Source organism: Chamaea fasciata, unplaced genomic scaffold, assembly GCF_029207755.1.
Source record: "Chamaea fasciata isolate MVZ Bird 193981 ecotype frontalis unplaced genomic scaffold, bChaFas1.0.hap1 SCAF_3, whole genome shotgun sequence".
In the NCBI taxonomy this organism is placed as follows: Eukaryota; Metazoa; Chordata; class Aves; order Passeriformes; family Sylviidae; genus Chamaea; species Chamaea fasciata.
The window spans coordinates 96,253,423-96,275,657 of NW_027094088.1; the positions used below are offsets into that span (position 1 = coordinate 96,253,423).

A 22,235-nucleotide genomic window follows, 5' to 3' on the forward strand; every position below is an offset into this window, starting at 1 on the left:
CCAAAACAAAACAAAAAACTCCAAACAAATGTACAAAAACAACAAAAAACCCAACCCACAAAACATGGAAACACAGCAGCTCACTCTTTATCCTAATGGTAGTATATGTTTGCATTGGATATACAGATGTCTAAAGAGGTTTTAAAAACCTCACCTGCTGCACACTAACGCAGGTAGAATGACCTAAGAGTGTGCAAAGGTGTGTGGTATGACACAGGGAGACAGGTAAAGCCATCATTTTCTATGGAAGAACAGGAGACTGTGCAGAAAGCAGGCAGTCAAATTGGAAAAGGCATAAATTGCACTTTTTTATAGTCTGATGCTTCTTATGCTATCCCAAGGTGATTTGAGACAATGTTTCAGCAAAGACCTTTTTTGATGATATACTCTACAGATATACATCTGTTTGAAGGAGGTCAGAATTGACTGATTGCAGTTCTGGAACTCTGCCATATGGGGACGGCCCAAGCAAAGAACTGCAACCATCGCTATACTGGTGAGCTGAACTCTGCAGAATTTGGCTGCAATAATGTAAAAGCTGAAACAACAGTGAGAGCCACACAAGCAAAAAGGAATTGGCTGGTCATATGCAAATCACTTGTGAGATTTAACTCTGTGCTGAGGAAAGCTGCACAGTACACCAATAAAACTTAATAATGGATATTTACGTGTTGGCTTCCACCATCACAAAAGCGAGAGGAGCTGAACAGTGTTGTCCACACTGCTATTTTCACACATACACACCCCTGTCTAATGGAGGTAATTCACTTTCATCATCAACAAAACCATGGCAGCTGTCAGTGAAATAAGGTGAAATGCAACCAATGCACTTAAGTTTCTACTTGATATTTCATAACATAATAAAAACTGCACTCCTTGACAAGTTGATGGTAACTGCGGACAGCTTATCCCCCTGTTGAATCAGGCACCTCAACAGCTACTTATTCAAGAATATATCTAAATAACCTCAAGCATTTCCATTCTACTCCATAGGAGTTCCAAAGACAAATATAACTTTTGTAATAAGTCTACCTTAAGCAGGACAAATGCCACTCCATCCAACATGAGCAGTTTATGTGGCTGCCTCAAGCTGACGAACCAAGTTCTAACCACCAGTTCAAGTGGAAAAGGTAGGTTCACTACCCCGTACATCAGCCTTCCATAGTCTCCACTTGGTACTTCCCCTTAACAGAAACCCAGATGTGTGGCCAAAACCAACACACATTGAAATTTCTTCCAGCAATAACTTGGGATTCAAAGCTTAGATCTCGGAATCATAATCTGCTTGTTTCTTTACATTAACCAGACAATTTAGGTAGTTAGCTTCCAGATGTGCTCACACATCAAGCAAAAGTAATTAATGGAAGAAAATAAATATAAACAACTACCAGCTAGATACACTATTTTGAGATACATTCAGTTTTCTGTTCATTAGATCAGTTACAAATGCTACAATAAGAAAGCTATTTTACTAGAACAAGAAAAGTAAGCTGTGTGTGGTTGGGATTTTTCTTAGTTCAAAGTATCAACAACTAGCACATCCAAAAAGTCCAGAGAAAGAGAAAGACTGAATATTGCCCCAAGCTAGTCAGTAGTTTTCTCAACTTGGGGCATTCAAACAATACGTCATGTTGTTAGTTGGCTGCTAGTAACTATGCAGTTTTCATTTGTTTACACCTCAGAAACACTCAAAAGAGAGAAACCCTACCACATTTTTTAAATTAAACTCAAGTGGAGAAGGATATATAGCTCTTTCCAAAAAGACTTATAAATCCAAGAAAAGTAATTATGAAAACATAAAACCAAATAGCAACAAACCCAGAAATACCTTGGTGGTCAAATCTTCAGGCCAGGGATGGCACGCAGTGCCTTTGCTAGTACTGACCAAGTATACCACATGTTTATTTCAAATGCATAATCTTTTTGGTGTGTACAATCTCTCTGGGATTAGAGGTATGGATCTTTAGGAGGTATGGATCCAGAAGGTGAGAAGAGAGAATCACACTTTATGAACATCAGCAACTAGAGTGCATGGAGCTCCCAGCTGAAATGAGATATTATGGTTTAGCATTAGAAGGTAAACCAAAGTGGCAACATGCAGTTGGTGTCTGCCAGAAAAGAGAAGCATGGAACAAAGGATAACACAAACTTCTGACAATGAGAAGGAGTTTCATTTTTATAGTACTGGTCCTTGTGTAGGACTTTAATAAGCTCAGTGTCTAGTGGAGGGGTCTTCGCTATTCTCAGGGTTGAGGGAACCCAGGTTACCAAGACCAGTGGGAAAGTCAAGTTAGGGAATGTTTTAAGAAATTGGATCCTAGTAATGCATCCACAAGAACTGAGGAATGGGCAATGTATTCATGAGGCCAGTTCCAATTAACTCTGAAATGTCATGGTACTGGAGAGAGGTTCCTGAAGATTTTGAGAAAGTAAATGGCATTCCCATATTTAAGACAGGCAAGAAGGGTCTATACACTACTCAGTCTCCCCTTAGTCCCCAGGAAGGTGACAGATTAAGAGAATTGAAAAACATTTCTAAACATAAGGTGACTGGGACTACTCAGTACAGATTTATGAAGACATCATGTCTCACAAATATGACTGCATTCTGCAGTGAAAATTAAATTAAAAACAGGCTTGGTAAAAATTGGGAGAACAGTTGATGTTATTTACCTTTAACAAGCCTTTGGTCCATAACATCCTCAAAGACAAACTGAAGAAAAGGAGGGCTGGGTTCAAAACTGGTTAAACTGTCATTCTCAAAGGGTTGTGATCAATGGCATAAAAGTCATGTGGATGCAGTCACTACTGGTGTGTCTCAGAAGCTGGCAGTGTGGCCAGCACTGCTCAGCATTTTCATTAATGGACTCAGGGAACATCAGAGGGACAGAAACAGGTTGGAGAAACAGACCAACAGGAACCTTGAAATTCAATAATGCTCTGCAGAAAAGGTCCTGAAGGTTGTGGTGACAGCAATTTGAGCAAAAGGAACAGTGGAGAAGTGCTGTTGGTTTACTAGATGGCACATGGACCCACACTGGACATCATAAAACCATGCTGAGCTGTAAAATAATCTTCACAATATCAAAAAAGACACGAATATTAACCTCAAATTCTCATACTTCCTGTAGCTCTGGCACTCAAATTGCCGCAGTAGCAGAATTAAGTTTTATGTCTAATGGTTAGAAATATTGACGCTTGCTTGACACAAAATAGAAAAACTCTCACACAAAAGAATTAAGGTTGTGAACTATCACTCAGAATCAGGAGAAAAACCTGAAATTAAAATAGTCCTCCAAACATTTTAACATGGCTTCATATGAGGACATGCAGACAATAGAATATGCTACAGAATTGATGTCATCAAGTAACTACAATGACTTAAGATTTGCTACTTCATAAAAAATAACCATTTTGTTACTATTTAAGATATTGCTAGTACTTGAATTGTGATGTTGATAAGTCAGCAAGAGGGAAAAAAAAGAAAATATTTTTATCATTCTCTTAAGGGTATGAAGCAAGAAACACTCCCTCAGCCTCTCCAGGTTTCCAAGAAGGATGGGATAATGGAAAATGAAAGCAGGCTATCTTTTCATCATAGAAAGAAGGTCATAAAATATGGAATGCGAAAAAGTGAGGTTGCAAAATGTCTTAACATTTACTGGAAGGAGCTTGAACAGTATACTTGGCTTCACCAGCATGATTTGGGAATAACTCTGAAGTCCAATACAAAACTAGGCTAATACAGAGAAAAGCACGCCTTTAACTTTCACTTATGTAACAAACTCATTGGACAAGAATGCCTAAACACTCACAGTAAGAATTTACGTGTTTGTGCAAAATGCTATTTACCACAACAACAGCATTGACTGGAGATGGCAAAAGAACGCATTCCCTTGCAGTCTTTCATATTAGTTCAGATCAGTATTTGAAAATAGAGCTTAAAAACTACTTTGAATTAGAGACAGAAAAACACTTCCTTTGTTCAAAGCTAAAAAAAAAAAAACCAAAATTAAAAAAGGGGTAGAGAATTAAACCTTTTAACAGTGAAAGAGAGAGCAGTCTGATAGTTCAAGAGATTATCCCTCAGTGACAGCACTAATTCAGAAGCATTTCCACTTTCTGCATTTAAAGCACTCTTTTTAATATCATGACCATTCTGTAATACTTGAATTTCTGTCATTTTCTCTCCTCCCTCTTCTGACATTCATTCTCTTTTGCTTCATATCAAAAATGTTGCAATTATCCTGATAATCACTGTCAAATAAAGATGAAATCCTAAATCAAGGGATAACGAGGATCTGTGCTTCAAATTAACGATATTATACATGGTCCACGGTCCCCCAGTTCTTACATTTTTCACTATGCATGTGCTCTTATACACTGGCTGAGGCACTACTAAGCTTAACTCCTGCAGCAGTCTTACATACATGTAAGATTATAGCACAAACTATGATATGACAGCTACATTACCGCTCATTTGGACAGAACCCAATATACATCTATGCATAAAGGCCTCCAAATTTGAACAGAATTAACATGGAGCAATTTCTCAAGCTGTTCATCACTAGTGTAGCATTTTTTTTATCACATGGGTCAGATAGTCAACCATTTCACTTCAAACCTTACTGCAAGCTACTTGTAAAGGAACACTCAAATTACATATAACAGCTAGAATTCCTAGGAAAAAAAAAAACCAAAAACATTAGAAGGACATTAGAAGAACACCAAGGACATTTATTTATTTCTTCCTTCAAAGTATGGGAATAAATCTTCCGTATATCCCACCACTACTGTTGAGAAGAAGGAATATTTAAAGATGCATTCCACTTCTGTGTCCATTTTTAATGACTGTAGCATATCCCATGGCTGTACCAGTGATTTCCCTACACAGAGTGCTTTCATTACAGCAAAGCACAAGTGTCACCTGCTGCCTTCAATACTAAGCAGATGAAGCATCACCAGCAGCATTATTTCCAGTATCCTTAATGATGAATTTTCTCTGCAGAAAGTTTTTTTAATACACGAGTTCACTGTGTGTAAGTGCAATACACCAGACAGCCATAACTCATAGCAGATTTATTGTTTTGAAATAATGGATTTTAAAGGCAAACTATTTTCAACAAAATCAAACACCAGTTTTGTGTTTGTAGACTCTGGATCTACAAATGCAAGCTATTTGTATGAAGTCTTCATAACCACTGCATCAGGGCACCTATCTCGTTTGAAAAAATCCAAGTGAAAACCAGGATGTGTGTGCACACATGCCTGCCTGCATGTGGAAATTTGCAGGCAACAGTTTTGTCCAGTCACACTTCTTTTTGCCCTCTGGTGGCTTTCTATGTCCCTACAGAAGTGCAGAACCTGTTTCTGTAGGAGTTTAAAAATATATTTGAACTAGGACAACAGATGAGTTTTCAGAGATTTGAATAAGAATTTGAATTCTTAGGAGAAGCAGGGGCAAGCACAAATACAAAATATAACAGCAACATAGAAACTTACTAATTATGCTTTTAAATTTAGATTAGATAAAGATTCTGCTTTTTAATTAGGTTTACCTCTTCCCAGTGAAAAGAAATCATGTTGCTTTATCTTATGGATTTAAAACAAAAATTTATCTGAAAGGCTAAAGTTAAAACCAGAGGAGGCATTCCACTGTGAACTCCTGACACAGCATTATTAGTGTAGCAGTGTCAACTACCTAGCCTTGCAGACCTGACACTTCTAGGTAATTTTATGCCATGCAAAAGGTGAGAATAGAAGGACTCAAAGGAGAGCTCCCCTGTTTACAAAAGCTAGCTAATGCATGCAGAGAAAAACAGTTCAAGCCATCCCAACATGATGGTGTACTCTGAAGTGGTAGTTACAGTTCAGGAAAAAGCTCTTTATATCAAGACTGATAGTTTTCTGAGCCTTATGTGCAGCAGTAGATGAGGAGGTCAGCAAAACATCGGCATCCTTACAAAGGGCATTGACAATAAAAGAGAAGTGATTGTTTCACAACCTCATGAAAACCTGATAAAGAACTCAGGAATCAGAAATTATTTCTACGAACTCAGAAATCACCAAGCTGGCAAACAACTCCATTCCGTGATATGATTCAGAATTTGGTATCTGAAAGCAGGTAGAAAAAAAAAGTACCTTCTTCAGAAGAAAGAACTAGTACGAATTAAGACAATTATCATTGCAAGAAACTTAATTTTGCCTCAATGAATGCATGCATCTAATGGCCAGTAATTAAACATTCTCTTCAAACTGAGCAGCACAAAGCTCTTTCATTCATGAAGATTCTCTAAGATGAACCTACACAATACCTAGTAATCCTTATAACAACAAAACTACCACATAGCACCAGACACTGTAAAAATGCTAAACAAAAAAGGATAGTTGTTTCAAAATATCCTCTTCTCTAGAAGGCTGAAATTATCTCTAAAATGATTACTCTCAATTTTGTGGAATAAGCCACACAACGGAACCACCACATTATTGAGATCAGCAGAACAGAAATTCTTGACCAGATCCTCATACCATAATTTATTTCATATACACCTTTATCATGTCTTTCATCTAATTTCTGAAGTACTTGCATGTTTCCCTTCAACACATTCTCCTAAACAAAAAGTCTGCAACGGAGAATCATGACAGGCATTTTATTTTTTGGCAACTTACTTATGATAATGTCAGGTACAGGTCGCCAGCCCTGAGGCTAGAAAGCACAATCAAGCTGAATTTTTTTGCAGGTTAAGTTAAAAGAAGAAGGCTACACGCCAACTACTTATGAATTTCTTGGACTATGCCTGGGCATCATTGTTTGAAAGAACACTGTAACTTGGCCCACACCAAAACTGCTCAGGGTGCACCCTCACAGTTTAACAGTAGGCTCTATTGCAAGTCAGTCCCTAGGACAATGCCATGGTCCTGTTCAACTTATTAGAATACATATATAACCTTAAAAAAATAGTCAATACCCCAAGATAATTTATTTTACTCTACAGGTTACACTTTCCAACAAAAATCATCATTATAGCAATATTGCTGTAAAAAACCAACCATCCAAACAAAAAAAAAACCCCAACAAACATGCAATCAGCTGACTGATACCAAAACCTGATTACTGAACACTAAGACTTTCACAGCCAGCAGGTTCTATCCCTCACAAACCAGCAGTTAGGGGTTGTTTTCTTCTTATATTCTCAGTTTTAATACAGCTCACACACACACTTTCCACATCTGCTTCCACCCTACCTGACATCATTAGAGTAAATCATTCCAAATATCAGACTTGAATGCTGTTATTTTTATCATCTATATTGTGACATACTAATTTTCAGGTTTTCAATTACATAAAAGTACTCTTGTGGTTGTGAAAATACACTTGCAACACACTTCACAATTGCATAAACAATCAGCATAATCGCTCTGTTTAGTTTGCTGGTGCAGTTTAAAACAGCTAAGAGAAGCTGAAGTCTCTAGACCACTGTTCATCTCACAGCGACATCAAAACTATAAGTTAGATCCAACAATACAAGACTTTGCAAATTATTTCACTGATCCTTTCAGCAAATGCCATGTAAAGGAAGAAAAACAAGGTCTCAGGAAAATAGCAGAAGCTGCCACAGATAAAGAAGAAACAAAATGCAAAACCAAAAATGCTAATTAAAACCCAGAACATGCAGACATTTAACCACAACAAAGGATTTTTGTATTGACAGACACTAAATGTCTGCTACCACCTAAGGGCCATATCTTCTCTCTTAACATTTTGCCAGCCTCCCACAGAACTGATTGCCCAAAAGCTATTTTTCCATCTCATACCTTCTTGTGTTTCCACATATCCCTGAGTTGTTTTTGGGATATCCTCATTTCTCCAACTCTACCACTGCCTTAATTTCCTCACTTTGTCTTTCAGCAAGCATTTCCCCTATTAGACCTGTGACAGGCAACAGTACAATCGATTACAATTATGTTGTGAGACATGGTCCTCTATTTTTGCCCCTCCATGCCCATCCTTCCCCTGCACCCAGGGTAGCTGCATACAATCACATCCTGAAAATTCACTTTTGCAGTAATGGAGACCACTACCTAGATCCAACTGGAGATTCAGCAGGCCAACTATTTCCCACCTCTGCAGACTTTTTGGTCTGGATCATTTTTCTATTTCCTCCCCGTTATGTCCCCACCATGTCATACAAACCCACCAGCAGTTTGCCTTAACCCTTGACTTCTCAAATAATTTTACCAACTCTCAAGTATCTGTAGAACATCTAACAGAACACAGTAACTACCCAAGCAGCTGGCCATTACACAGTATCAAAATCCAAACAAACCACTAGTTTCCTTGCTGACATGCTAAATACACTCCTCTGTATCTCAGAGCAGTGTGTAAATCTGGGGGTTAATTCTAGCTTATAGGATATAATGAAATTTACATTCAGGTTTTGCAAATAATGCTGTATAAACTATAATTATATTTGTAAAACATTATTTTAGAATGACAGCTTTCCCCAAATTCATCATCATGATCATTTATTTCAACTCTTTACTTAGTATTCTGGTCCACAGAGACCAGATCTAAGAGTCCCTAAGAAAGAAGTCATCCATTGCTGGCAAACTGGCAAATGGCTGCAGAACTCATTAAATAGCTCACAGAAATATTTCCCTGAATTTCCCATTCCTTTAATGATGTAGCTGAAGTTTACTTTATAAGTCCACAGGAAATAGTCTGCCTCCATTTTGACAGTATTCTAAAACAGCAGGTGAGAGACAGGGAGGGATGCATAAACAAGGCAACAGATGAAAAGAAGTTCTGCATGAAAAAAAGCAAATGCAAGGCATGACTACCCCCAGCCCCCAAACCCACATCCCACCTGCACCTACCACTGAACATACACCTAACTCAGAAATTTTTCAACCACCTCATAACAGTGTATGATAAGCTGGAATGACAAAAAGGGCATCATCAACATATTTCCAAGTATTACCCAATATCATATTAATCATCGTATCAATGCAGGGATCTAAATTTTTTTGGCCATTTCTAGAGCTGAGGTATCCATCACCTACTTTACATGCAGAAATTATTAGACACACCCTAGTCCATTGACTGTTGGTATTTCTCATTGCCTCAGAACACGATTAAAAGTCCATGAAATGGCTTTCTGAACTCCCCCCCTACAGCCTGAAACTTGAGCAATATTGAGATTGTATACAGATAATTTTCCAGTGGAGTCTCTTTGTCAGGTCTCCACTGTTCTAGTTCCCAAGTGATTCCCCTTTAGCATGCTTTACAGGGTTTTGGCATTTCACTTTTTCACAATGAAAAAATTATCCTAGAGTAAGCTAGGATGCTCTTCTGAATAATGAAGCAAGCTTCTTTCAAACTTGGAGTAGGAATACACATGTGAAATGATTTTCCCCTTAGCAGTTGAAGAGAGTGCTTAGTTAGTTATCAACTTCTTGCAGACTAATTTATCTTCATTTTTAAACTTACTATTATATTTAGTGTAACATTATTCTCATTGGTTCATATCATTATTTGGAGGGTACATTCTTGACACTCAACCTACCTCAAAATTCTTCTTTTCTGAAATTAAAATGTGCATTTCTACTAAGAAATGCTGTGATCTCATTAATTACTCTGTTACCTTTCTTGTTCACTATTTAGAAGTGCCACTCCTGTCCCATTTTAATTTAATGAAAGTAATAAAAAAGAGAATAGTCAACTGACTTCAGCTAGTTGGAACAGCAAAAAAAGAAGAAAGGTGTAAAGTTCCTGGAATTGCTCTGACAGGGATTTTCCACTAAATGCAGCATCCTCCATTTTAATTCTAGGCTACTGTAAAGTAAATTATATGATTTCTGATTTGCTGAACATAACTTTAGGATGTTAATAAGTATCATAGGCAAATAAGCACATGTAAATTTTCAGAGATTAGGCATTAAACAAATTACAAGGCAACTGTAGCATCCTAGTTTATTCTCACTTTTATTATCATCACCCAAAACCCATCTCTAAATTGTGGTGTTCTCTCAAGAATCCATCCTTGCAATTTTTTAAGACCTAATCTGTCTCATACTGAACTTCAACAATCTAACTTCTAAAGCTAGAAGACTACCAAACTCATTTCTCCCCTTGATTTTCACCTATTTTAAAGCTGTCAGTAACAATCTTACTCTCTTTAAGAGGAAAAAAAATCCACACCGCTGTTTTAATTCAGTTGATTTGCTGTAGTAGAAGAGAAAAATGATGCATCATCATGTCACAAAACTGACTAATAGTGCATGAGTTCTTCTGGATACCTCAGATATTAATTTTACAAAGCCTTCTTCCCCTGTCCCTGAGATATTTAGGCTATAATCCTTCTTTTCCCCTCTTATACTTAGCTTCTCTCACATATTTAGGCACTTTCTCTCTTCAGTTAGGGAATCGGTGATAAAATACAACATTCCTAATTCTCACAACATCAAATAGCTGCCAAACACATTTGCAAAAAGAGGAGCCACTTCTCAGTGTCTCCTCAAGACACATCTTGTCTCTTCACAACATCAGTTACACCGGGATGGTCTTAACACATTTCTAGCACAGAATATTGGTGAGTAAGTTACAAAAGTGTAGCACAGACAAGTGCTGTGCCTCCAGCATAGTAAATTCCTGATCTTTGCTGGAGGTTAGACAAGACTATACATAACAAGTTTATCACTTGAGAATAAAACCATCTTCCTACAATATCAGTTGTAACAGTATAAAGTTTCCTAAGTGGTAAATTCATTACTGGTGAGGAGGGGAGACCACTAAAATTGAGGCAGGAACTGAGTCTAGTAAGTTCTCCCTTTGTAACAATATGATTAAGTCAATATTTTTGAAGTGTGTGTATGAGGAGGGGTGGAGAGAGCTCCACAATTTTCTCTTTGTATTAAGACAAAATGTCCTAGAAAATGGAGTTTCTGGTAAATATCCAAAGACACAATTGTTCCAATGCTACCGGAACCACTATTATTCTAGTTAATGTCATAATGGAGAATGCATCGTTAATAAAGCCGTGTATTTTTTCAATGTCAAAATTGGACAAAGTTGTAAATACTGATGCTACCAAAAAAAATGCTGTTTCCTTCCTTTTGACTTCAGAGTCAGGAAGGTATTTTTTCCTTTTTAAAACCTAATTATACTTTGATATTCTAATAAAGTATCTTGAACAAAGAATACAGAGCACCATTTAATTTAACTTTACTGACTGTTTAGGGAATATAGTTCCCAAATTACACATTCAGCAAGGATTTAAATTTCTCTGTGATTTCTTGTGAACAAGGAAGTTATCTGAGCCATTTTAGTTTACTCTTTGGGGGGACGTTCTTTTCTTGAAAGCATAGAATTTAAAGAAATGCAGAATCAATGTCAGTAAACAGTAAATATTCTGATGGGCTTTATGTAAAAGGACAGTAAAGCCAAAAATACGAGTGGAGAGTCTGCATCCAGTCACTGAAAGGTGCTATCCTTGGCACTTTTGACATATTTTGCCTAGAGTTTCTAAAAGCAAAAGCTCATCTCAAAACGACAACTGAACTGTGGCTGCTGCAAGTTTAGCCATTTATGGGCAAAAAATCTGATTTCATCAAAAGTAAGCACTTAAAGAAAATAATCTAGTGGACAACAAGGAAATTATTTTTTACTGTGATGGAAGCATAGCTATTATGACTCATGAGGACATGACTTTATTTTTCACTAGGTGTAATAACAATAAATACATTTTAAGTTCTACCTCTTTATGCCTCTTTCACGTACAAGTCAAGGACAAGTAAAGATATTTCACATATCCATGAAGGCAGAAAAAAAAAAAAAAATCATGCTCCCAGAGAGTGACAGGGCCAGATTGTTTCCACTTCTGAATGAGGTTTCCTACCTGTATGATTCAGGAGAAAACAACCCATACACATTTACATATCCACACACACGGAAAAAAATGCTTCAGATTTAAGCATGATGATCTCAATGATGTAACAGGGGATGATAACAACTGGAGACCATGGAAAGATTTTTCACTGCATTTGAAAAATAAAATTATATTCCCCAGACTTCCTACATAAAAATCTTAACAAAAATCAAAGATCAGGAGAGCTGTGGCAAAGTGCTCTTCTATTTGCACCTACTACATCTTTTTCAGTTATTCAGTATCTCAGTTATGATAACTCTTTGCAAATATGAGAGAGAAAAAAACCCCTTAGTATCTTTCCCAATATAATGGAGGAAATTTCACCCTATTCAATTAGCTCATTTAGTGAGCTAGGAAATGGAAATATACGTAATTCTACTTCTCTTCAATGCCATATTTTATCACTTCTTTAGGCAACTTCAAAAAACAGCTACTAATAATGGGCACATATCACATTTCTTCAACCCCCCAGTTTCAACAATGTTCAAGTCTTGACAGAAACACTGGGCCCAGACACAAGAGATGGCCACGATACTTACAGCTGTTCCTGAAAGCATCATCTCATTTGATTTGTAGTTCAATGAGAAAATGAGTTGAGTCTTTTTAAAACAACAGAGAAATGCAATACATTAAGTGTTGTAAAGGTTTCGATTGCTTAATTTGGCTGCATTACTACCTGAAATAAGTTGTCTGCTGAACTCAGTATTCCTTATTACAGAAGCCCACACTGAGCTTTCAGTTCTATACATTGCTATTTAGAGTCAGTAATCACCATCTGAGAATGAGATCTTGTTTTCTGCAGAAGGTTAATGGATGATAATTCTAAAGTACGATGCAAGAAGAATAAACAACAGAGCTTAATATTAAGAAAACAGATAAACTAAACCTAGAACACAAATAATCTGAAACAGAAAACATTCATATGATTTATTAGGTCCAATAAAAAAATTGGAAATCTCACAGAAGAGCTCTCAATCAAAATGTCTGCAAACATTTCAATGGAAAAATCTACTTATCTTCTATCATTGATTTTAAAAAATTGCCTAAGATCTGTGAAAGCAATTCAAATTTTAGCAGCTTTATTTCAATCCAAAAGAATTAGGAGAACTTAGCAATCCTGGAATCCTCTCCCTAATACAACCAGAAAGCTGAACAGCAGGAACACACATCTCTACAACTGTTCACAGATGTACAAACCCTGAAACTCACTCCTTAACTGTTACACTCTCGGACTGTATTTCCATGAAAGAACAGACTAATAATTACGAGAAGATATAATATTTATTTCAATTGACACCTCAGATTTCTTGTCAGCAAGAAAAATCACCCCCTTCCCCAAGTGATGCAAGTGGACTTTTCAAGGCCCATGACAGAAAATCTTCACACCTGCCTCACTCAGGAATTGCTCAGAGATCCTTAATCTCAATAGCTGTGCGCTTATGGTAAGGTTAGACAAGGAGCACTCCTACCGAGGAAATATTTAGGTAAGAAGCTGTAGCTCTCTGTGGGCACATACCTGCATTTCTTGTATGAAAAATAACATTATATATGAACTTCACCTGCAGTTTTAAGTAAAGCTTGATGCCACCATATTTTAAAAGACATTTACTTGCACTTGCAAAAGCAAACATATAAACCAATAAAAATTATGCTTAAAGTAACAGGAATATATTTTATTTGCCATGCTTTGCATTCATCAGCCAAGCATAAGGTTTATTTCATTGCTTGTCTTAACATGAACATACAAGTTGACTTCTAACCAAGATAACCTAAGGATATGACACAAATGACAGATAGGTAAGTGTTGCAGATTTTTTTAGAAATGTTTGTATTGATAATTCCAGCTGAAAGTACACATAGCTGGAGGTTTGAACTTCACACATTCAAAAATATCCAAACAGTTGTACAAGTTCAGCATATTTAAAAAGGACTTACTTTTATTGTAGCAGGTTGCTAGTACACCTTTATCTGCAGGACTTGTACTAATGTGCCAAATTTCACCCACTTGATGAAGGAGAACATTTTTGTTTATAATGTTATTTTCATCATCAAAATCTATGATGTGAATCTGCAAATACAATAAAACAGAACATTAGGGTTTCAAAAGTTTTCCTGTGGGTCTTAATTATACACGACAACTACATGGAACAATTTAATGAGATTTTTATAACCGTTATCTATTTTAATTAATTGTTATACTAACAATTTACTATATCATTGATTTCATGCAGGATTAACTTTTCTAGGAAAACACAACCAATTTCCCTGTTTGAGGAAATTACTTATTCTCAATTTTCAACTTAAAGCTTGAAGGTGATCTTTCATTTTATGGCTAATAGTAAATAAGCCACATATTACAATTCAACGCTTCTTACAGCGATAAACAAAAATAACATTACAATCCTTAGTCTAAATGTCTGCACCAATTCTGTATCCAAATCACCTAATTCAAACCATCTACAAAGAAAGAAAGAGAGGGAAAAGACTCTTCTTTGAAACAAGTACTTTACACTTAGTAAGAAACTTTTCAAGAGTGCACTTTAGCAGCCACATATCTTTACCAAGATACACAGCTAATATTTTCATACTATATGGAAACAAAGTACTGAAAGATGAAGAAAAACAGTAATATTTAAATATATAGATATTTTTAAAAGACAGAACTAAGTTTGCTTTTTATTATTTTCACTTTTGTTTGTTGCAGGTTTCTTTGCTATTTTTTTTTAATAGGTCTACATTACTATAATTATTCCCTCATTTTTTAGTCAGTTGTTTTTCTATAGTTGTCACAGAAATACAAGAAATTTAGGAAGTCTTTAGCCTGGCATACCGTACAGAAGGAACTTTAGTCATGGTACTAATTCCCCTAAGCTCAACAGTGGACAAATAAATTTAGAAGATTCGCAAATTTTAAAGAACTGTATCCTCATTGAACATTCATTTTCAAAGTTGGGAGAGCAGTGAAAACGAAAAGAAAGCCAAGAGTTATCCTATCATCATGACTGAATCAAGTTTCCTAAATTAATTACTGAATCACTGCAAAAATCTTATCTGTGCAGAAACACAGAAGATTTTTCTTAAAATACAGAAGCTGCACTATAGGTCTCAACTTCATCTAAACACTATTAACTTTAATGGGACAGGTTTACACGTTAACTGTTTTTCTACTGCCCAAACAGTCATCAGAAACTCCTTCTTCAAATATAATCCTGGACCTCATCACCTATACTATTCTTTCATTTTGACATCCCAGGCATAAAACTGCCTCTGCAGTTAATTAGCAAGTTGTCTTTCGAGACTTCATTTGCTGCCTTGAACCTAGGAATCTATTCAAGAATCAGAACACTATCCATCTACCCCAACAACTGCATATCCATCTTAAAAAGTGACAAAAAAAGATCCGTTTAACCTCATATCTTGTTTTTGTTTGGAGTCTCCTTTGGCAGCTCAGGCCAAGTCTCTCACCCAAGAAAGTGAACCATAAATCTAAATCCCATTTACTACAGTCACACACATCTCTTCCCACATCAACCAGGTTAAAAGTCACTCGGCACATAAGGGAGTGTTTTTTACCCCATCTGAAGCCCTTTGAAGGCACAGATACCCAACTTCTCTCTGCAGTTATGTTTCCAATTCAGCTGGCAACATGGATAGCTGTAAATTGATGGAACACACAGGTAGCTCATGAAAGGCTCAGACTGAGATTCTTGGGAAATATGATATTTCTTATCTTTCACTGCCATGCCAATTAACACTACCTACCAGAACACGTTGATCAACATAACAGAAAGAGCTGCAAAAGTTCCCCCAATGTTTTTTGCTAAGAACCTTCCTACTCGATTTGACGACATGATATATGGAATAGTCACTTCACTAAATACTAAGGACAACAGAAATTTCATAGAAAGTATTCTAATACCAAACACTGTACACCACCATGCTCACCATTAAACCATGTCCTCAAGTGCCATATTCACACTTCTTTGAGCTCTTCCAGGGATGATGACTCCACAACTTCCCTGGGCAGTCTTTTCCAACGGTTTACAACCCTTTCCGTGAAAACATTTCCTAATATCTAGCTTAAACTTCTCCTGGTGTAACTTAAGGCTATTTTCTCCCACCTGCCTGGGAGAAGAGACCAACCCCTAACCTGGCTACAACCTCCTTTCGGGTAGCTGCAGACAGTGGTAAGACACTCCCACCCCTCTCCCAGCCTCCTTTTCTCCAGAGCTGCTTTTCCTCCTTTTCACCCTCAGCTGCTTCTCGCAACAGCTGTGCTCCAGACCCATGACCATCTCCATCACCCTTCTCTGGACACACTCCAGCACCCCAAAGTCTTCCTTGCAGTGAGGAGCCCAGAACTGAACGCAAGGTTTGAGGTGCTGAGTACAGCACATGTAATTTATATTTCATTTATATTTCATTATATTAAGCATGAAAATTAGTATTTAAAGTTCTAAGACACAAGACTGAAAATATCTTGAAGAGTTCTAAGAATGAGAGGAAAAAAGAATAAATTACATACTTGCGTATTTCCAATGCATAAAATAAACACATCAAGTTTAGCAACAATGAAAGTACTGAGGACAAAAGTTCCAAAACTACACCATGTAGAACACAGTGCTACTATTTAAACCATTTGCAGCAAGTTATGAGGACCAAATGCCAAGTACTATACACTATTAATATGTCAAATATTAATATAATGTAAAATCTTATAAAACCTTTCCTTTCCTTTGAAATAATAGTATTAATATGAAAATATTTTCACCTAAAATATATTCTCCTATAAATATCTCAAATTGCTTCATACAGCAATAAACCTCAATGAGGCAAAAGTTATCATGCCAGCTGTAAAATTATTGCTCTTTCATTTGCACTACACCTGCCCACGACCAGACGGGAAGAAATAATCTGCACATGGTAAAACGTCTCACCGTGCAGGACTTAGTAAAGTATTAAGTGTTGCAAGAAAGTTCATAAGTTTGGTCAGGTAACTAAAAAAGTTTTTACGCAAATGCAGAGAACCTAGTGCTGAATTAAGTTATAATGAGCTGAGGCCTAGGGCACTTCTTGGGGATTGAGGAACTAGCTGAGAAGAAATGATGGCCTGAGGCACAGCTAAAGGCCAATAACCTCCAAACATTTGTGAATACACAAGAAATTGTCTTGCATTTCTATCGTTAATGTTATTCACTGGAAAAAGAAAAGCAGAAACATATGAAAACATTTCTAAAATACATAGCATATACCCAATAAACTTAACAAAATCAAAAAAAAATTATTATTAAAGATCTGTTGGCTACCAACTAATAAGTGAGAACCACTCTTCAACAACAATTTTGTATCAGGATTTAATTAGTTGAGCAAGTTGTAAACCCATCACAGAAATCACAGTTAAAAAAAAAACCAAACACATTATACTGAATATTTGAAGAGACAACACAATCAAAAATACAATCGTGTGTATTGAACTTTTAACTAAGCTTGTCTGCCACATTTTTTGTTACTCTTTGCCCAAGTATTACTTGAAATGTAAATAAACTGAATACTCCATCCCCCTTATACCTTGGAATAACTTTTCTTGAGTCTCATCCAGCATTATCACTGAGTAATGAACTCAAAACCTCACTGGGAATCGACAGCTTACAAGTCCCAAAGCTATGGTTCCAAGTCATTATGTGCAGCCCATTACAGGCCATTTTCAAAAGAGTCAGTCACTCAATCCAATTCCAGGGACTTCTGTGGTGGGTGTTAGGCTTGGCTAACAGACTCCTATCCAGACACCTGCTCTCCCCAAGAAAGACAGGGGGAAAAACCAGGAAGAATAGGAACACGATAGTTTATGTGCCAAGCTACAGACATGAAGGTCACTTACTAACTAATATTCTGGGCAAAACAGACTTGACTTGGGTGAATGAATTAGTTCATTGACAGTTAAAATTAACAAGAACCTTCTCTCCCCCACTTTCTAAGCTGAACTTCACCCCAGACTCCTCTGACCCTTTTGAGTGGGGCAGGGGGGATGTGGAGCAGAGGTGGTTATGGGTGCTTTCTCTCTGATGCTCTTTGCATCTCACTCTTTTCCTCTGCTTCAGCACACATCCTTCATGGGTAACTGGCTCAGCTGTGTCCTGAAGTGGATTCACCAGCACCAGCCACATCTGGCACAGGCAACTCCTGGCCTCTTCTCAGAGGCCACCACTGCAGCTCTCCTGCTACCCAAGCCGTGCCACCTGCACTCAGTAGAGCTTTCTAACCCTTTCAGCCTCAAGAACTTGTTTCAGTATGATTTCTACTGAAATTCAGTCCCAAAAATTAAAATTGCTGTACAATTACAACTCATGCACTTAACTTCAAAAGTAACAGCCCAATAGAAACAGAGCCATTAAAGTCACTCAAATTTTAGTTTGAATTGTTAAATTCATGATCGGAAAGGACACAGCTGATTTCCAATAATGAATATTGAAAAATCCAGTTTATGAGGCATCATGTACACTGAACTGTGCATGTACCAGGAGTCCCATTATAAGCAATTAAGGCTTAAAGACTTTTGTTTTACTTTGCATCTCTTCAGGGATTTAAAGATAGCTCCAGAGCATCGATAGATTAAATTAACAAAAATATAGCAGTTTCTTTACTAAACCAATCTGATTTAGTCATATAATTTAGAAGACTGATATGATTTTCAGAAAATCCACACAGCTTTCATTCACCTACACTTCCTACCAATATCTTTACAATCTGCCCACAAAAGTCTTCAACTTGACTATCAATTTTCATATTCAACAGAGGGGAGAAATGAAGAGGGATGATATTGGAACAATGTAACAAAAAGTGGTAAAAATTACAACTGACATTTGATGAAAAAATTACCTGATTATCATATCTAAGAGACTGTGTTCCAACCAAAAATCTTATTGCATCTGTTTCTGCTGTCTGAGGTGTTAAAGCTCGTGCCTAGGGAAGAAAAAAGCCATTAGAAAAGTACAATTTATAAAATCCTTTAATTTCAGCAAAAATCTTGAAACTTATATATCAATTGTTATTTTAAGCATTACGTTCTTACAAATGGCAGAGTTTCCTGGCCTTTATGTCCATTTTCCTTAATACATTTTTTGTGCAATTTCTTGTACTTGTGAGGATTGAGGAACACAGGTGCTAAACACATTACCTGATCTTCATTATAATAGGGATAACATTAAACACAGCATCTCATCCAAACTAATTTTCCTTTATCATTTGAAAAAACTCTATAGAAAAGTGGACAATTTTTAACTATTGTTAAAAAACAATACAATATCCAAGAAAGAAGCTGTTCTTACAGAAGTTTTCACACCACTCAGGTTGAATATGCCTGTGTAAAAATTAATTTTTTCTCACCATCCATTATCCACCAAGTTTAGAGGCAAATTCAAAACCAAGTCTCCTCTTTTCCACGGCAGCCCATTAGAGATAAGAATTGTCTGAATGATGGAAGAAGTAATTTGTTATTTATCTTTAAAACTTTTGTCATAATGTTATTTTGTTGTTGTATTATGTTAATGGCATTGTTAGAGTCTCTGCCTCGATTCTTCAACTTATACCAACCACAGACTTGGAAGGAGCTAAACAAAGCAGTTAAGGGCCATGGGAGACTGATAAATAAAGCACAGCTTGAACTAAAACCACCATCACTAGTTTGCACTAGTCATTAGTAGAGACTCTCTTAAATAATTTTGAGTAAATGGAAGGTAAACTAATACTCAAAGGTGTTTTTAGCAACTGTATGTTTTCAGGAATATCTGCTATTTCTCCATTCAAAATATACCCTTAATAATATTGTTCAATATGATTTTTTTAGATCTAAAAATAAATCTCTGCAATTCACATCCTATTTGGCATAAAATATCTCAGATCTCTCCAGACACTAAGGTCAATACTGCAAGAAAAGACCTCAGAAGGATTCAAGTAACTGCTGAACAGCCCTTCTTACTGTCATCCTGTTGTGCAGCTTGTTACCCTCGGGATTCAGGAACACTTCGATATCATTCTATTTGAAACTTCTTTTCAAATTGATATTAAAAAGATGCCTAAAAACTTGGAAAGGAATATCTGGAATATATTATATCCCAAATTTAGAGCAATTTAATTCTAGAAAAGCAACTTGAAGATATTTGACCTTTCTTAAATAAAGCAAAGCCATGCAAGCCATTGTCTGACAAAAGCAATAAGAAAAAACTTATTTTTCAGAATCATCTCTGGATCTGTATAGAGCAGATACTTCTTTTCTAGTATCTGAAATGTGTAATTTAAACAGTATAATATTTTGTGTAAGATGGAGCATCAAAAGTTTAAAAATACAACAAGCTTAGCAAAGTATTGGCTAATGGTCTATACCTACCTTTATAAAATCTATATAGGGTAAAAGAACTAGAGAACATAATGAGCAGTTTGTGTTCAAAATACTCAAATGCAGATCAAAGTTCAGGATGAATCCATCCAATGTGCTTTACTTTCTTATTTATGCTGCACTCATAAACAAAAAGCCTAGAGTGTTCCTGGTTGACAGACACAACTTAAGTCCACCAAGATGACTGCAGAAAAGCTTTTGTCTTTAAGAGAATTTACATTTGCAGATCTTTGCAAGCATTTCTTTTCATTTAAAAGACCTGCTTTGAATTATTTTGAGAAAACACTAGAAATAAGCCAACAGCTATGTATCTCCTTCAATCAAAGAAGCTTCTGTTGTTTCTATACATGAACGAGAAGGAGAGACCTCCAAGATCTTTAATAAAATAAAGAAAGAAAAGAGGTTTTCAGCCCTTTCAAAGCTTTCCAAGTAGGTCTCATCAGGCTGCTTTCAAAAATACATAAAGTTGGACACAAAGTGCCCAAAATAAAACTGTGTTAAGTACATAGTAACATTTATGTCATCAGCTTCTCTAGCTCTTCCTTAAAATAAATTTCCATTTTGCAGAAAAAAAAAAAAAAGAAAAAAAAAAAAAAAAAGACAGGAGAAAAAATATTTAGACACATTTCACAAGAAGAAACACACTATTGTTTATTCCCTGAGGGAAAAACCCTGCAACATCCATACATAAGATACAAAGTTCAAACTCCTCAAACCTTCATAAATCACGGAGACCCTGATTCATAACATCAATACCAGCACAATTAACTACCAGTCATCTCCTGCACAAAGATATGTGTAATTTTGTCTACTCTGAGTTACTTTGAGAGAAAAAGAAGTTCTTTCAACAGATGAAGACACCAAGTAATCCTTGTAATGAACAATACAGCTGAATCCGGAGTGCTGTCAAGATCAAGGAAAGTGCCTTAACTCTGTCATCTTGTACTGTAACCTGTCGGAGCAGGTTGCAAACTGAATCTTTCATAAAGCATTCTGCCTTATGACTGCAGATCATAGATAGAAAATAAGCAAAAATGTGCAGTAAAATGAATATTGATTAATCTAAACCAATATAAATTATTATTTTTCTAAGTCTGTGCCCACAGAACACAGAACTGTATTTAGCTCAAAAAGAGTTTACTATCGGGCTTATGTGGAAAGGGACTTTTCACAAGGGCACATAGTGATAGGACAAGGGAAAATGGCCTTAAGCTGAACAAAAGCAGGTTTAGATTGGGTATTAAAAAAAAAAAAAAAAAAAAAAAAAAATCTTTACTCTGAGACTGGTAAGGCACTGAACAGGTTGCCCAGAAAGGTTGCGTGGACTCCCCATCCCTGGAGTCCAAGACCCAGCTGGATGGAGCCCTGAATAACCTGGTCTGGTGGAAGGTATAGCAGCAAGAGGTTGGAGCTGGTAGATCTTTAAGGTCTGTTCCAACCCAAACCATTTTATGAACCTGGTCAAGGTATTAAACTACTACTTACTAAAAAAAATTTCTAAGCCATAATGCTTAGAAAATAACCAGAATACACATCTGAAAGACACAAGCAGTAAGAAAACAAGCAATCGTTACACATGCTGTCAACATCCCATCTAACTGATAGTGCTAGACAATGCAACAATCTATGCAATTACATAATTTCATTTTTAAAGAAGGCCTAACTGTAGGAAAAAAATATTAGCAAGCAAAGTTTAAAACATTGTGAACCATAAAGAACTTTTTGGCTACATGTCCAAATTTCATGTTTATCAATAGCCCTGAGGAAACACGCATAGTTTAAAGCAAGCAGTTTTACAAAACAGGACAACAACTGAACTGCAAATCCACTACAATAAATAGACATGCAAAGGACATTTCAAACTCTAGAACACAAGCATGAGACAGCAGTATCAAGATAAAGCAAAAGAAACAACA

General features: G+C 36.4%; 1 protein-coding gene across 4 annotated transcripts in view; it reads right to left on the reverse strand.

Moving 5' to 3' along the window:
- The window catches only part of EIPR1 (EARP complex and GARP complex interacting protein 1), a 72,515-nt gene that overhangs the window by 44,876 nt on the left and 5,404 nt on the right, over window positions 1-22,235 (reverse strand). For 3 of the 4 annotated variants that reach the window (XM_066179864.1, XM_066179863.1, XM_066179865.1), the window contains exons 2-3: window positions 18,804-18,887; window positions 13,863-13,995 (exon numbers count right to left, since the gene is read on the reverse strand). In XM_066179864.1, coding sequence (XP_066035961.1) covers window positions 13,863-13,995; window positions 18,804-18,887 — 217 coding nt within the window. Of the gene's footprint in view, window positions 1-13,862; window positions 13,996-18,803; window positions 18,888-19,310; window positions 19,394-22,235 lie in introns of those variants that run through there. The other variant, XM_066179866.1, reaches the window with a different exon arrangement.